This window comes from Charadrius vociferus, unplaced genomic scaffold (assembly GCF_000708025.1).
Source record: "Charadrius vociferus isolate BGI_N301 unplaced genomic scaffold, ASM70802v2 scaffold2373, whole genome shotgun sequence".
Lineage (NCBI taxonomy): Eukaryota > Metazoa > Chordata > Aves > Charadriiformes > Charadriidae > Charadrius > Charadrius vociferus.
Genome location: NW_009647601.1, coordinates 44597 through 55691, shown reverse-complemented (window position 1 = coordinate 55691; position 11095 = coordinate 44597). Strand labels below are relative to the sequence as shown.

General features: G+C 56.8%; 1 protein-coding gene across 1 annotated transcript; it reads left to right on the top strand.

Annotated features, from left to right (window-relative positions):
- Nucleotides 1-24: 24 nt before the first annotated feature.
- POLG (polymerase (DNA directed), gamma) lies at nucleotides 25-10883 on the top strand (the record flags this gene model as incomplete). Its single annotated transcript, XM_009881058.1, has 22 exons — nucleotides 25-525; nucleotides 847-1042; nucleotides 2407-2574; nucleotides 2823-2969; nucleotides 3182-3261; nucleotides 3735-3917; nucleotides 4041-4201; nucleotides 4417-4540; nucleotides 4611-4835; nucleotides 4977-5097; nucleotides 5287-5358; nucleotides 5470-5592; nucleotides 5835-5995; nucleotides 6120-6173; nucleotides 6271-6388; nucleotides 6855-6990; nucleotides 7093-7339; nucleotides 7432-7554; nucleotides 7840-8011; nucleotides 8286-8494; nucleotides 9576-9736; nucleotides 10822-10883. Coding segments are annotated over 22 exons (3544 nt in total), but the record flags the coding sequence as incomplete, so codon positions are not given.
- Between the last annotated feature and the right edge of the window lie 212 nt (nucleotides 10884-11095).

The window sequence follows — 11095 nt, the reverse complement described above, 5'->3', positions numbered from 1 at the left end:
ATGCGCCTCCGGCTCCTCCGCTAGCCGCCCGCTGCCGGAGAACCCGGGGCAGGAGCTCGCCAAGGGCCAGCGGCGCATGAACCCCCTCAACATCCAGATGCTGTCCAAGACCCTCCATGAGCAGATCTTCAGGGGGGCCCAGGTACACTACTCGGCGGCCGAGATTCAGAGAAGCGTGGAGCATCTGCGACGCCACGACCTGTGGGGCAAGGAGACCTCCACGCTCCCCGACGTGGACCTGCAGCTGCCTCGCATGTATGGGGACAACATCGATGAGCATTTTCGCCTCCTGGCACAGAAGCAGAGTTTGCCTTACCTGGAGGCGGCCAACGAGCTGCTGCGGTGTGAGCTGCCCCCCATGCCTGCGCAGTGGGCATGGCAGCTTGGCTGGACCCGCTACAGCCCCGACGGGCAAGCAGAAGTTGTCGACTTCCCCGAGGAGCGGGCGGTGGTGTTGGACGTGGAGGTGTGCGTGGCTGATGGCCACTGCCCGACGCTGGCCGTCGCGGTCTCACCACATGCCTGGTGAGTTGTGGTGCTGGCAGTGATGCTTGGGGTGCTGGTGGTGGTGGGGGACAGCTTCGGGAAGGATGGGGATGCTCCTGAGTGGAGCCTCTTCCTGCAAACCACCACTGACTTGTGGGGAAAACACGGCAAAGCCCTGAAGCGCAGCTCTGGGATGTGGGACCTGTGTCCTGGTTAGCAAATGCAGTGCACCCCAGGGTCAGTCATGTCCCTCCGGCAGTTCAGATCCTGCTCAGCACCCTGAGTCACAGCAGGTGCTTCTGGCCTCGGGAGCTCCTACTTAATTTTTTACAGCTGTGGGGTGCTGCATGTTATCTGCAGGTATTCGTGGTGCAGCAAGCGGCTGCTGGAGCAGCGGTATTCCTGGTCCAGCCACCTCACCCTGGCCGACCTCATTCCCCTGGAGAGCCCGGCAGGCGCTGGCTGTGCTGGCAAGCAGGACTGGCCAGAGAGAGTGGTGGTGGGGCACAACGTGGCCTTCGACCGGGCGTTCATCAAGGAGCAGTACCTCATCCAGGTAATCTGCAGTGCCGTTGCTTTGTGTCAGCAGCTGCAATTCGTTACCTGGATAGTCGTTTGTGCTGGCTTTTCAGGGTTATTTTGGCAGATGCTGGTCTGCACAGATACCCCAAGGTTGTGCTTCCCTTGTCCTGTGGGATGGGTTGAGGTTAGATCCCTTTAGAGGGAGATATTCCCCAAAGGAATTAAGGGATCTTCCTCTGAGAAGGTGACACAGCCGGCAGCCCAGCTGAAGTCACTCTACACCAATGCACGCAGCATGGGCAACAAAGAGGAGGAGCTGGAAGCCACTGTTCTGCTAGAAGGCTGCGACCGAGTTGCTATTACTGAAATTTACCGGGATGAATCCCATGACTGGAGTGTGCCTGTTGATGGCTACAGGCTGTTCAGAAGGGACGGGTGAGGAAGTAGGGGCAGAGGGGTTGCACTCTACATCAAGGAATGGATAGACTCTGAAAAGCTGTCTCTGAAGAATAGCCATGAGCGGGTTGAAAGCCTGTGGGTAAGAATAAGAAACTGAGACAACAAAGCGAACCGTGTGGTTGGTGTCTACTACAGGCCACCTGATCAAGGGGAGCCTACTGACGAAGCCTTCTTACTTTAGTGGCAGGAGGCATCGTGCTCACAGGCCCTCATCCTGCTGGGGGGCTTCAGCCACCACTTTCAACACCTCTCCTATGAGGACAGGCTGAGAGAGTTGGGGTTGTTCAGCCTGGAGAAGAGAAGTCTCTGGGGAGACCTTATTGTGGCCTTTCTGTACTTAGAGGGAGCTTATAAGAAAGATGGGGACAAATTTTTTAGCAGGGCCTGTTGCGATAGGACAAGGAGCCATGGTTTTAAACTGAAAGAGTGAAGATTTAGACTAGATATAAGAAAGAAAACTTTTACAATGAGGGTGGTGGAACACTGGCACAAGTTGCCCAGAAAGGTAGTAGATGACCCATCCCTGGAAACATTCAGGGTCAGGTTGGACGGGACTCTGAGCAACCTGATCTTGTTGAAGATGTCCCTGCTTATTGCAGGGAGGCTGGACTATATGGCCTTTAAAGGTCTCTTCCAACCCAAACTATTCTATGATTATATATTCTTGTACCCTGTAAGGTTGCTGGAGGCTGCAGCGTTGCAGCTGGGGACATACCAGGAGCCTTTGAGCAGCTAACAGCCTGTGCTGGGGATGCTCTTGGCTTTCAGAAGAGGTGTGCTAGGAGGCAAAGCTTTGCCTTGACAAAAACAGCCTGAGCAGAAGGCCTGCAGCTCTGTAACACATAGCAGTGCTTGCTGGCAGCTGCAGGATGTTTGGCAGTGTGTTTCTTCTCTAGCACATCCCAAACCGCCTCTCCTCTCTCCCCCGATGTGTCCCAGGGCTCCCGGGTGCGTTTCTTGGACACCATGAGCATGCACATGGCCATCTCGGGGCTGACGGGCTTCCAGCGCAGCCTCTGGATGGCTGCCAGGCACGGCAAGAGGAAGGGACTGCAGCAGGTCAAGCAGCACATGAAGAAAACGCGCAGCAAAATGGAGGGGCCAGCTGTGAGTAAGGGAGCTGTGGCATGGGTGGCAGGGGACCATTTGATCCTGTAATAGGACTGTTTGCTCCTGTACTGGTACCTCCTGCTCCTGTACCAGCAGAGTAGGTCCCAGTAGAGGAGTGGACCTGTTGGGTGAATCTCTCCGAGCGCCTTCCAGATGATCTGGCCTTGGTTTAAAATGGAGCGGTGGCATCCTTTCCCCCTTCTCATCTCGTCCTGCACCGTGTGACCTTCCGCTCTCGTTCACAGATCACTTCGTGGGACTGGGTGCACGTCAGCAGCATCAACAACCTGGCAGATGTGCACGCGCTGTACGTTGGCGGAGAGCCGCTGGAGAAGGAGGCGCGGGAGCTCTTTGTGAAGGGGAGCATGGACGACATCAGGAGTCACTTCCAGGTGCATGCGGCCATCCCAGCAGGAGCCGGAGATGGGAGTGGGGTGGGAGCAGCTGCTGGGGTAGTTTCCATTTTGCTGTCCTTTCTTGTGAGGGCTTTGGGTGTGTGTGGGGCTGTGATGTCCCACAGCCTGCCGCAGTCCCGGTGTCTTGCCCCGTGCTGGCAGAGGGGTGGGTGGCTGCTTTGCCTGTTCTCACCTGCCTCTGCCCCCAGGACCTGATGTCATACTGTGCCCGTGATGTCCAGGCCACCCATGAGGTGTTTCAGGAGCAGCTTCCGCTCTTCATGGAGAGGTGAGAGCCGCTGAGCTCTGGCTGGCATTGGCTGTGGTCTTGGCCAGCAGCAGGGAGGATTGTGGTCCGTCTGGGGATGGGATGGGATGTGGTTCCTGTTGTCCTTGGGGTGGCAGCAGGAGATTGTGGGGCCCTGAACTCCATTTCAGGTGGGACCTCAGACTCTTCCCACTTTGCAGGCGAGAAGGAATAAATAGCAGCACAGTGTGACTGGAGGAGGACTTGAGTAGGCAGTGAGGCAGATCAGAGACACAGCTTTGGAGTTAGTGCATGGGGTTGTTTTTAGGGCAGCAATTTGTGTGCAGGGCAGGTAGAAGTTACAGAAATCCTTACAGGTGTAGGGGAAGAGTATCAAGGGCTGTGTGGAGCTGGGAAACTCTAGGTGAAGACATGATTGTGTCTGTTGTAGTCTGGTGTTTCCAGGGCAAGTCCCCTGCAGCAGACATCTAATTTCTCACTGCTTTGGGCTCTAGGTGCCCCCATCCCGTGACGTTTGCAGGGATGTTGGAGATGGGGGTGTCCTACCTGCCTGTCAATGGGAACTGGAAGAGGTACCTGGATGATGCTCAGGGCATCTACGAGGAGCTGCAGAAGGAGATGAAGAAATCGTTGATGAACCTGGCCAACGAGGCCTGCCAGCTACTGCACGAGGACAGGTACCTGTGGGTCGGGGTGCGAGTCCTGCCACTTGCAGGGTGGAGGCCAGATCCTGGGTGATCCCTGGGGGGTGATGCTGGGGATGGGAGCAAAGCTGCGGTGTGACACCAGTGTCTTGGCAGGTACAAGGATGACCCCTGGCTCTGGGATCTTGAGTGGGACACGCAGGAGTTTAAGCAGAAGAAAAATCCAGGGGGAAAGAAGAAGAAGGGTCAGAATGGGAACAGCAAAGCCTCTGTGGTGGCGGCAGGCGCAGACGGGTCCACACAGGAGTGGCAGGAAGGTGAGTGTGGGTGGTCCCTGGGGATGAGGGATGCTTGAGGGATGCCTTCCTGTGGGCACTCAGAGGAAGAGATGTGGCTTGTTGGCACTGGCAGGGTGAAGCATCGCTGGCCTGTGTTGCCATGCTGAGGCACGTGGCGGGGTTTGGCTCGAGGTCCCCGTCCCCAGCAGGGTGTCATGAAGGGTTCTTTGCCAGCCAGTTCCTTGCCCCACCAGACCCTGGCCCCCCTGGTGAGGATGAGGAGCTGAAAGCCCCCGCGAGCCGGGTTTGTCTGGAGCGTCTGAAGGAGACAGTCGCACTGCAACCCAAGAGACTCCAGCACCTGCCAGGCCACCCGGGGTGAGTTGGGGACCCTGGGTGTCCCCAGGGGTTGCCCTGCTCTCTCTGACCCATCCCTGCTACTCCCCAGCTGGTACCGCAAGCTGTGCCTGCGCCTGGAGGAGGAGGGGTGGGTGCCGGGACCCAGCCTCATCAGCCTGCAGATGAGGGTGACCCCGAAGCTGATGCGCCTGGCCTGGGACGGCTTCCCACTCCATTACTCGGAGAAGCATGGCTGGGGCTACCTGGTGCCGGGGCGGCAGGACAATTTGACGGCAACCCCCTTGGAGGCAGAGGGCCCTCCCTGCCCGCACAGGTGAGGGGGACGTAGTGGGGTGCTGAGCTGGGGGCTGCCCCTTTCTGGGGGTTTGGGAGCTTCCCAGGACCCTGCCCAGGTCCTGCCCTGGAGCTTCGGTCCTCGTTGTGGGTGCATGAGCCCTGCCTTCTCCCCTGCCAGGGTGATCGAGTACCTGTACAGGCAGCATTGCCTGGAGAAAGGCAAGGAGCAGCCCCCGGGGCTGGACGCTCCCATGGAGGATGAGCTGCTGGTGATGGACGGTAGCACAATGTGGCAGAAGGTGAAGGAAGGGATGGAGGGCCCTTGGTGGAAGGGAGATGTTGGGGCTGGGCTTGTTCCCGTGTGCATGCAAAAAACAGTTCCATGAATGGCTCCGGGGGCTGGAAGTAAGAAATTACCTTTAATAAGTATTAAATCACTGGAGAAGTGGTGCTTGACCCAGCTCCACTGTGGTCCCTCTGTGCTGCAGGTGGAGGAGCTGAGCCAGATGGAGGTGGATGCAGAGGAGAAAATGGGCAGAGCAGACCAGAGCCTGGCACAGGTAAAAAGGGTTTCCAGCAGAATGGAGTGGTGGATTGGTCCCTCTTTCCTTGATTTCTGCCTTCTGCCATGCCGGGGGTTTCCCAGCATCACCTTGCATTGCTAGTCGCAGGAGGAGATGGATGAGGTGTTTGAGCTGGTGGAGGCGAGGAGCCAGCCTTCGTACCACCACGGCAATGGTCCCTACAACGACGTCAACATCCCTGGGTGCTGGTTCTTCAAGCTGCCTCACAAGGCAAGTTGGGTGCTCCTGGGGGCTTCCCAGCCACCCTGTGTCCCAGCTCCCCTGGTCCTGCTGCACAACTGTGTCGCCTTGCCTGTCACTCCAGTGCTGCAGGACTCCTGGGACCCTTGTGATCTTGTCTCATGGGATAGGGTGGTGGAAAGGCATCTCTAGCTGGGGCAGGAGGGTGCACAGAGCTTTACTGATGTCAAGTGGCGATGTACTGAGCCCTGGCACCTCTTTTGCTACTAAAGGATGGAAATGATAACAACGTGGGAAGCCCTTTTGCCAAGGATTTCCTGCCCCAGATGGAGGACGGCACCCTGCGGGCTGCTGTGGGCCGCACCCACGGGACCAGAGCCCTCGAGATTAACAAAATGATCTCTTTTTGGAGGAACGCTCACAAGCGGATCAGGTAAGCAGCTGCCTTCAGCTGAATCGTGACATCCCTGCTGGTGGAGGCTGCGTTGCAGCTGGGAAAGGTTGTGTGGATTTGGGGGGGGCTCAGCATCTCACCTGCTCTGTGTCCCCCCCCCCAGTTCCCAGATGGTGGTGTGGCTGAAGAAAGGGGAGCTGCCTCGCGTGGTGACCAGGTATAGGGAAGAATGGCCCCATCTGGGACCATGATCCCTTCCATGCCGCTCCGGGAAGGCTCTTGTAGGATGATGCTAACCCTCACTTCTGTACCAGGCACCCTGACTATAACGAGGAGGACGATTATGGGGCCATCCTGCCGCAGGTGGTGACTGCGGGTACCATCACCCGCCGGGCGGTGGAGCCCACGTGGCTGACGGCCAGCAATGCCCGGGTACGGCTGCAATTGGGTCCTTGCGGGTGTGTTTTGGGGCATCCTCTGTGTGTTTTGGACTGGTGGGAGCAGCCTGGGTTGGAAATGGGAGTTGGGGCTGGATACTGGGGTTTGAGGTGGAAGGGCTGGTACTGGGACCCTTCTCTTGCTGATGTGCTTTGACTTTGGAAGAGGGGAAGCTCCTGAGCTTCAAAACTTGGTGGAAGGAGAAGAAAACAGTGAAGCATTGGTTTCTGTCCTTCCACGAGCTCCCCTTCTTCCGCACTGGAGGAACCTGGGGAGAGCAACCAAGTGATCGATGCCCCATGCGTGTGTTAAACCCAGTTTTGACTTTCGGAGTTAGAGTTTAGGGCATGGGGAGTGCTGTGCCAGCACACCACGGCTGCGGGAGGAAGGCTCCTCCCGTGCTGCTGAGGAGGAGTGGGAGGTGCAGGGCTTGCGCTGAGCTGGGTGTCATGTCCCACAGGCCGACCGGGTGGGCAGCGAGCTGAAAGCCATGGTCCAGGTGCCGCCTGGCTATGCCCTGGTGGGCGCGGATGTGGATTCCCAGGAGCTCTGGATAGCTGCTGTCCTCGGCGAGGCGCACTTCGCCGGCATGCATGGTGAGCCGGGGCTGCAGTGCAGGGAATGGGTTTGCTGGGTAGTGGGGTGGTCCCCTGAGCCTGGTCCTGTTTGATGTCCAACCCTTGCTCCCTTCCTGGCAGGCTGCACAGCCTTCGGCTGGATGACTCTACAGGGGAAGAAGAGCAACGCGACAGACCTACACAGCAAGACGGCCGCCACGGTGGGCATCAGCCGGGAGCACGCCAAAGTCTTCAACTACGGGCGCATCTACGGGGCCGGGCAGCCCTTCGCCGAGCGGCTGCTGATGCAGTTCAACCATCGGCTGACACAGCAGCAGGCGCGTGAGAAGGCTCAGCAGATGTACGCTGTCACCAAGGGCGTCCGGAGGTGGGTGCTGCCTGGGGAGGTGGAGGATGAGCAGGGATGGGGATGGTGGCCGTGTCCCACAGGACCTGGGTGTTGGTCGCTCTCCCCTCCAGGTTTCATCTCACTGAGGATGGGGAGTGGCTGGTGAGGGAGCTGGAGCTGGCTGTGGACAGGGCAGAGGATGGATCAGTGTCAGCCCAGGATGTCCAGCGGCTCCAGAGAGAAGCCACAAAAAGGTGAGATGCTCCAACCCGCTGTGGCTCTGGTGGCACCAGGGTGCAATGCAGAGGGAGCTGGAGCCCCATGAGCAGAGAACGGAGAGGGAGTTGGATGGTCCTGATCTTCCCTCCCTGCTCTCCCAGGGCTGAGTCTGATCTGGGGGCTCCCTGTCTCTCCCAGTGAACAGTTAGCAGCAGGAGGCTGCAGAGGCTCATCTGCCTGCCCCAAAGCATTTGGGATTTTCAAACAGGGCTCGCAGCCCCTTCTCTCGCTTCCAGCAAGCCTCCCCTCTGTCCTACCAGGTCCCGGAGAAAGAAGAAGTGGGATGTGGTGCGGCACCGAGTGTGGGTTGGAGGCACTGAGTCTGAAATGTTCAACAAGCTGGAGAGCATCGCCTTATCCCCATCCCCACAGACCCCGGTGCTGGGCTGTCACATCAGCAGGGCCCTGGAGCCTGCTGTGGCCAAGGGAGAGGTAAGGATGGGGCTCTGTGCTTGCTGAGCTCTTAAGTTTGCTTGTCTTCTCCAAAATGGCAACCCTAAGTTCAGCCCATCTTAGATGGTGGAGGCGCAGTAGGCCCTTGAAGCCATGAAGAAACCCATTGCCCCTATTCTTTATAATATGCATGCCATGAAGAAGACCCAATAACCCTGAATTTAACAGGCTTCTCCCAGGAGCTCTCCTGTATTGGTACCAGGCCCTGGACCCTGATGCTTCTCTGGCATCTGTCTGTGTTTCCTTCCACCAGTTTCTGACCAGCAGAGTGAACTGGGTGGTGCAGAGCTCAGCTGTCGACTACCTGCACCTCATGCTGGTTGCCATGAAGTGGCTCTTCGAGGAGTTCGACATAAATGGGCGCTTCTGCATCAGCATCCACGATGAGGTGCGCTACCTGGTCCAGCATCAAGACCGCTACCGCGCAGCCCTGGCCCTGCAGATCACCAACCTCCTCACAAGGTGGGCTGTGGTGGCTGTAGTGCCTCCTGGTGACAAGCACCAGTGCCTCTGCGGTGGGACAGGGCAAGCTCAAGTGACTGGGGTGACAGCAAAGGGGTTAGCTTTGCCCACACCAAGCTGGTGTAGAGAAGTCTTTCTTCTACTCAAGGGAAGTTGGCAGCGCTGGAGGCTGCAGTTCCTTCACGTGTGAATCGGGTGGCTATAAATGGAGCTTTGATTTCCAGGGATAACATGCTGGCAGGAGGGGGGATGTCATCAGCTTTTGGCTTCTGCAGAGATGGGGCCAACCATTCTGCTCCATAGGATGCAAGCGCCTTGTGTCCCGTTCCCTTCAGGTCTGTGGCCATCGCGTGGCAGCAGCCCTTGGGCTTGATTGAGCAGCTGGGAGCCTGAAACTGTCCCCATCCCTCATTGTCCCCCTGCCTTCAGCGGGCAGCGAGGGGCACAGCTTGTCTGTGCTGTGAGCACCGGCGCAGTTGCCCCTTCTGCAGCGTTGGGCTGTTCCCACTGCTTCCCTGCCCTGTGCAAAGTTAAGTTCAACCTGGAAAGCTCTTGACCTCAAAGGGCTCCCTTCGATCCGGCTCCGGCACAGCCAGCTTTGCCAAATCCCCTTCCCGGCACTGCAGAGTATTTGGGTATACAGGAGCCGGCCAAAGCTTTTCTTGCATACAGCAAACAGCCTTTCTGTGCCGGTGCCGCAGGCGCAGCGCGGGCAGGCACCCTGACGTTCGCGCCTTTGTGCCGGCTCCTGCGAGCATGGGGCTTCCTGCTGGGAAAATCCAGCATCTGCTCTGCCTGGGAGGATTAGCCAGCAGCGAAGGGCCAGGTCCTTCCTTTCTTCGAGGAGGCTCAGTGTGCTGTTACTCTGTTCCTCCCGTGTACGCTTTAGCAATACTTGACCCTCCTGCTACCCAGTACTTCAAAAGCACCTCGTCTTCCATCCGCTGAGTGACGTGGATGCGAAGTAACCTGTTAGTGATGGCCGGCTGGGATTTTGTGATGCTGTGGCTGATCAGAGCCAGGTGTGACAAGGCTAAGGGTAACGTGTAGCACCGCCTGACCTGGTCACTACTTCTTCCAGGTGCATGTTTGCATACAAACTGGGCCTCCAGGATCTGCCGCAGTCGGTGGCTTTCTTCAGTGCAGTGGATGTTGACCAGTGCTTAAGGAAAGAGGTGACCATGACCTGCGTCACACCATCAAATCCAACGGGCATGGAGAAGAAATATGGTATCCCTCAAGGTGAGTGGTGTCCGTGTGAGTTAACCCTGTGTAATCCCCTAAGCACAAGCCTCGCTGGCCGAGGCAGAGCACTTGGCCCACGGCGCCCTTCCCTGAGGGCTCCTTCGTTCGTGAGCCCCTTGCTTCCCAGCCTGTCACCCTGGTGCCAGCCCCCCTCTACCCCTCTTTCCTTTCTCAATCCCCGCGTAGTTTGTGCTGCTGCTTCCACATATTTCTGGTAGTGATGAGCCGCGCTTGGCTCTGTTACAGCATGCACTTATTTGCTTTGTGCCCCTCAAAGAGAGAGGAGCCCTCCTGTGCACTTTCAGCACAGCCCAAGATTGAATTGCTCCTTCTCTGAAATAGGAAGGAACAGCTGTGTAGATTTTGCCCTCCAGACCCAAACTTTTCCAGCCTTTGGTGCTTTCTCCCTTGGCCCAGCACATCTGTTCAGAGAACTACCTTGGCATTGCTGTGTTCCTCCCCAACAATCCCAAGGCCTATCTCATCCCTATCTGCACTCAATATATCCTCTAACTGCTGCAGACAAACACTTTTAACTCTTGGCTGGCTGCTGCTTTAAACATCGCATTGATGTGCAGCAGCATTTTCTCAGATAAGAAGAACCTGCCCTCAGATCTGTTCTCTCAGTCATTGAACACATCAGATACTCCGCCCTTAGGTAACCTTTATTAGGAGTCTTACAGGCAAAAGGTGCTTTTAGAAACAGGATTTGTGTTCTGTGGGCAAAAAGAGCACTTCTGTTCTCACCAAGAACAAGGCAAATTAAACAAGTGCATCGCGTCAGGGTCAGCAAAAAGGTAACAGCAAAAGCAGCCTCACCCGAGGAAGCTGTCACCTCTCTGCCCCTCAGGAGCTGCACGCAGCAGCAAGCTGTAACGCCGAGGCAGAACTCGCGTTTCCAGCTTCCTGCTTGTACTGGTTCCTGCATTCACACCACCACACAAAACAGAAGGTTGAATAAATTGAGAGCTTTTTGTGCTACATGCTCTAAATTAAAGCAAATTATGACCGTCACTCTCTTATATTACAGTCTGTAAGTGTACTGCAGCATGAAGGGAACTGATTGTCCCATTGTCTTCCAGGAGAAGCACTGGATATATATCAGCTCATTGAAATAACCAAAGGTTCGCTGGAGAAGAAGTGATGACGCTAGAGTGCCAGAATGACAGTTGTCCAGAGAGCGCACCAGAGCCTGGCTGTCCTTTCAGAAGGAGATCTTTTGGCAGGGACTGATCTTGGTCACTCTGCTTCCTTTTTTGCTGTAAGAAAGGATGTTCCCAGAGAAGAAGATTTTGATAGCAGCACATTCAAATAGCAGAGGTGCTTCTAAGGGCAGTGGCCAGCTGGAAAACCTGA